General features: G+C 51.9%; 1 protein-coding gene across 1 annotated transcript; it reads right to left on the bottom strand.

Annotated features, from left to right (window-relative positions):
- Nucleotides 1-229: 229 nt before the first annotated feature.
- LOC310994981 (alpha-2B adrenergic receptor) lies at nt 230-3,276 on the bottom strand. Its single transcript, XM_083983911.1, has 2 exons — nt 2,499-3,276; nt 230-2,408 (listed from the first exon to the last, which is right to left on the bottom strand). The coding sequence occupies exons 1-2, from the start codon at nt 3,258-3,260 to the stop codon at nt 1,593-1,595; spliced, it is 1,578 nt and encodes a 525-aa protein (XP_083840037.1). The 5' UTR covers nt 3,261-3,276; the 3' UTR covers nt 230-1,592.
- Nucleotides 3,277-3,913: the final 637 nt, after the last annotated feature.

Below are 3,913 nucleotides of genomic sequence, written 5' to 3'. Positions count from 1 at the left end.
ACTTATTTAATTTTTTTCGGGACAATTTCGGGGCTTCAATACAAGACGGACATTACATACGAGCAGCATGGAGGTATTTTTTTTGTTACGAAGACAGTTGGTATCCATTTGCAACCGTTATATGGACATGCACTGCTACGCCGAGACCCCCTGTAACTCAGAGAAGCCACGGAGGACTCTGAAACTTCTCCCAGCCCTTAGTCCACATGAGGGGGAGTAGATAGATAATGAGTGAAATTTCAATTTTGGGTGAACTATCCCTTTAAGACAAACGGCCCCTGAGCTCAGACCTAAGTGTCCCTCCTACACAGGACCCCACACTCAAAGAGATAGGCTATAAAACTTAATTTCTGGTAGTTTTCAGCATCTTTGAAAGACTTCTGCACATATCTTAATTGAGCTCTGTGACTTTCAAACAAGAAATATTAACAGTCACCTCGTAGCGAGGTTCTGACCCAGAGGCCTCTTGGCCCCTGAGCCGATGCCCTGTGGTCAATAAGGTCATTTAATTACGCACCGAACAAACTGAATTCTTCGTGGCATTAAAAAGGTCTTAAAATTTAATTTGGCGATCGCTGTGAAAACCCTGCACGAGCCACACATGCACCGGCTGCCTGCATCATGTTTTAGTTTGGAGGAGAAGGAAGGAAAAAATAACATTAAAGGGGGAGGTGGAAAGATTAAAGCGAGTCTGGGAGGGGGGAGTGAACAGCTCAGCTTGTGATGCCTCCGAGTATCACACTCGCATGTAGAGTTTCCATCTTTCACGCAACCTCTGCTGATTTTCAAGCTTCTCTTGCTCCAGTTCTTTCTTTTTTTCTTTTTTTTTTCTTTTTCTTTCCTTCCTCCACAGTGAAGCCTCCGGCCATCACCTTAATGAGCAATTTCCCGAGCGAGGTGAAACATCAAAGGTTCACAGCGGCTGGGGAAAACACAGCGAGAATCAAACGCTCTATACCCGGCCGTCATAATGCACAACGTCCCGAGTCACAGCTTCAGACGGACGGAGGAGGAAACAGAGGCACACACACACACACACACACCAGAATGCTCACATTTTCCCTGATCTTGTGTTTCTTGAGTGCCCATGTTATCTCTGATAAAGGACACTTAGTGATATTTGTTCTTTTCCAGTAAAACCCTCAGGCGACTCCTCTACTCCCATGCACACACACACACACACATACACATCGTAGCTCTGTTTGTACTTGAAATTACTGAACACAGACCCTGTATCCTCTTGACTTCCGCTCCCCAAACATAATCAAATCACTCATCCTCAGAGTCACTGAATACACAATTATACTTATTCTTAAATAACATTAAAGATAATTGATTCGGCCACTTGACTGTGGCTTTTCTGAAGTCTCCGTCTTGTGCCAGCCAGTGCAGCTCTCTGACTCAGCTGACAGACAGAAGAACAAGGAGAAGGGAAAATGGATGCAGTTTTTCCACCTTAATGTACAAGTGTTTATACTGTATGTCTGCAGGAGTTCAGTCCTGGTCAAAGACATAAAAGTACACATCAGTTTGGAGAAAGGTCTCTCGGTCCTCTCGGCGGCGAGTCGAAAACATAATTATACTTCCCTTCTCTAGAAGAACGTACCCTTGGTGTCCCTGCACAGTATCCTCTTGAAGGCCTTCCTGAAATCCTTGTTGAAGATGGTGTAAATGACCGGGTTGAGGCAGGAGTTGCAGTAGCCGATCCAAAAGAAGAACGTGAACAACGGGTCGGGGATGCTGCAGGTCTCCGGGCATACCGCCGTCAGCGAGTACGAGAAGAAGAAGGGGAACCAGCAGATCACGAACACGCCCATCACCACGGCCAGCACGAAGGTGAACCTCTTCTCCCGGTTCACCATGGCCTTACGGCGGGAGATGGGCGTCCCCTGAGTCTGAGTCGTCGTAGGCGTCGGCGGCGTTCCCTCGGAAACCACTTTGGTGCCGGCCGACGTGGCCATCGTGTTTTTGTACCTGCAGGCCAAGTTCAGCACCTGGACTTTGAATCCTTTGCCTTTTCGAGGGAAACCCAAACTTTTCCTGTCACTTTTCTTGGTATCTCCTTTGCCGTTCGCTCCCACATCGCTCCCTTCCTCCTCCTCCTCTTCCTCCTCCTCGGAGTCGGAGATAGAGGGATTGTCGGGAAGTGCTTCGTCTCTCGGGTGTTTCTGGGACTCCATCGTCGTGTTGAGGATTTGGCTGTCGCTTTGGGGGATTGAAGAGGAGGATTTCTGGGCCGGAGCGCCGCTTGAATGAGGAGGAGGAGGATGGTGCTGTCTTGCGTCCTTGCTCCCGGCGCCATCGGCCGGTTTTTTAAGCGATGACGCGGTGGAATCTGAGCCAGACGTTGTTGTGGCGGTCGGGGCTTTTTCTTGCTCGCCGGCAGTCGTACCTCCCTGATCCCCGTTCTGTTGCGACAACCGATCTGATAACTTTGGCACAGCTTCACCTGCTGCTGCTGCCACTTTGGCGTTCCCTCCTCCTCTTCCTCCTCCGGCCGCCGGCGCTTTCTGCTTCTGCCCCGGCGGACAGCGAGTGTGCTGCTTGGCGATCTGATAAATCCTCACGTACACGAGGATCATGATGACGCACGGCGCGAAGAACGATCCGATGGTGGAGTAGAGGATGTACCAGCGCTCGTTGTTCAGCTCGCACGCCTCTTCGCCTCCCTCGCTCTTGTCCAGCGTGAGGAGCGGCGGGAAGGAGATGACGGCGGAGATCAGCCACACCACGATGATGGCCGCCTTGATGCTCGACGGCGTGCGCTTGGCGCCGTAGGACACGGGCCGCGATATGGACAGGTAGCGGTCCAGAGCGATGGCGCACAGGTGCACGATGGAGGAGGTGCAGAAGAGGACGTCCAGCGCCAGGTAGATCTCGCACCAGATGGAGCTGAAGGCCCAGTAGCCCTGCAGCTCGTTGGCCAGCGAGAAGGGGATGATGAGCGTCGCCACCAAGATGTCCGCCGCCGCCAGCGACACCAGGAAGAGGTTCTGCGGCCCCTTCAGGGAGCGCGACGTCAGCACGGCGATGATGACCAGGATGTTCCCCACGATGGTCATGACCATCATGAAGGTGATGGCCACGGCGAAGGCGGCGGTGGCCTGAGGTGTGTACGGCGAGGGCGGCCGGACGACGGCGCTGACGGCGCTCTGGTTGCAGGGCCGAGCGCCCGGGATCGAGAGGAGGCTGACGCTCCGGTTGTTGTTGGGAAGTCCGCCCAGCTCCGACAGGCAGGGGGCGTCCGGAGCGGCGGCCATGGCAACGACGGCGGTGGTGGTGGTGGTGGTGATGAACTGTATCGACGACGGTCTCTTCTTACAGAAGGCGAAGCAGCAGACGGGCGTTTCGGTGGTAAAACATCGAGGACGAAGGTGGAGGTGGAGACGGTCAGGGGGAAGACATGTGACCTGGACAGAGAGAGAGAGAGAAAGACTTTAACCTTAATGTTGTTCACCTGGGTCAAGGAAGGAAGGAAGGAAGGAAGGAAGGACAAAGGAAAAGTAGGAAAGAAGGAAGGAAGGAAGGACATAGGAAAAGTAGGAAAGAAGGAAGGCAGGAAGGACAAGGGAAAGATGGGAGGAAAGAAGGAAGAGAAAAAGGAAGGAAAGAAAGATGGAGGGAGGGAACAGATTGGGTCAAAAAGGAAGTAAAGAAGGAAGGGATTGAGGGAGGGAGGGGAAAATGATTGTGGAAAGAAGGAAGGGAAAAGGGAAGGACAGAAAGATGGAGGGTCAATTGGATCAAAAGAGGAAGGAATAAGAAGAAAGGCCAAAGGGAAAGAAGGGAAGAAAGAAGGAAGGGAAAAAGGAAGGAAAGAAAGATGGAAGGTCAATTGGATCAAAAGAGGAAGGAGGAAGACGTAAGGACAAAGGTAAAGAAGGAAGGGAAAAAGGAAGGAAAGAATAAAGGA

The sequence above is a fragment of the Trachurus trachurus genome (assembly GCF_905171665.1).
Source record: "Trachurus trachurus genome assembly, chromosome: 12".
Lineage (NCBI taxonomy): Eukaryota > Metazoa > Chordata > Actinopteri > Carangiformes > Carangidae > Trachurus > Trachurus trachurus.
Note: the sequence above shows the minus strand (reverse complement) of the source record. Positions and strands in the feature narration are given on the sequence as shown.

Bases quoted from the DNA above. Each gene is read 5' to 3' on its own strand.
- LOC310994981 (XM_083983911.1), bottom strand. From the start codon at position 3,260: ATGGCCGCCGCTCCGGACGCCCCCTGCCTGTCGGAGCTGGGCGGACTT. The intron at 2,409-2,498 runs GCCGGAGGAGGA...TTGTCGCAACAG, and splicing joins AGAAGCAGAAAGCGCCGGCG to AACGGGGATCAGGGAGGTAC.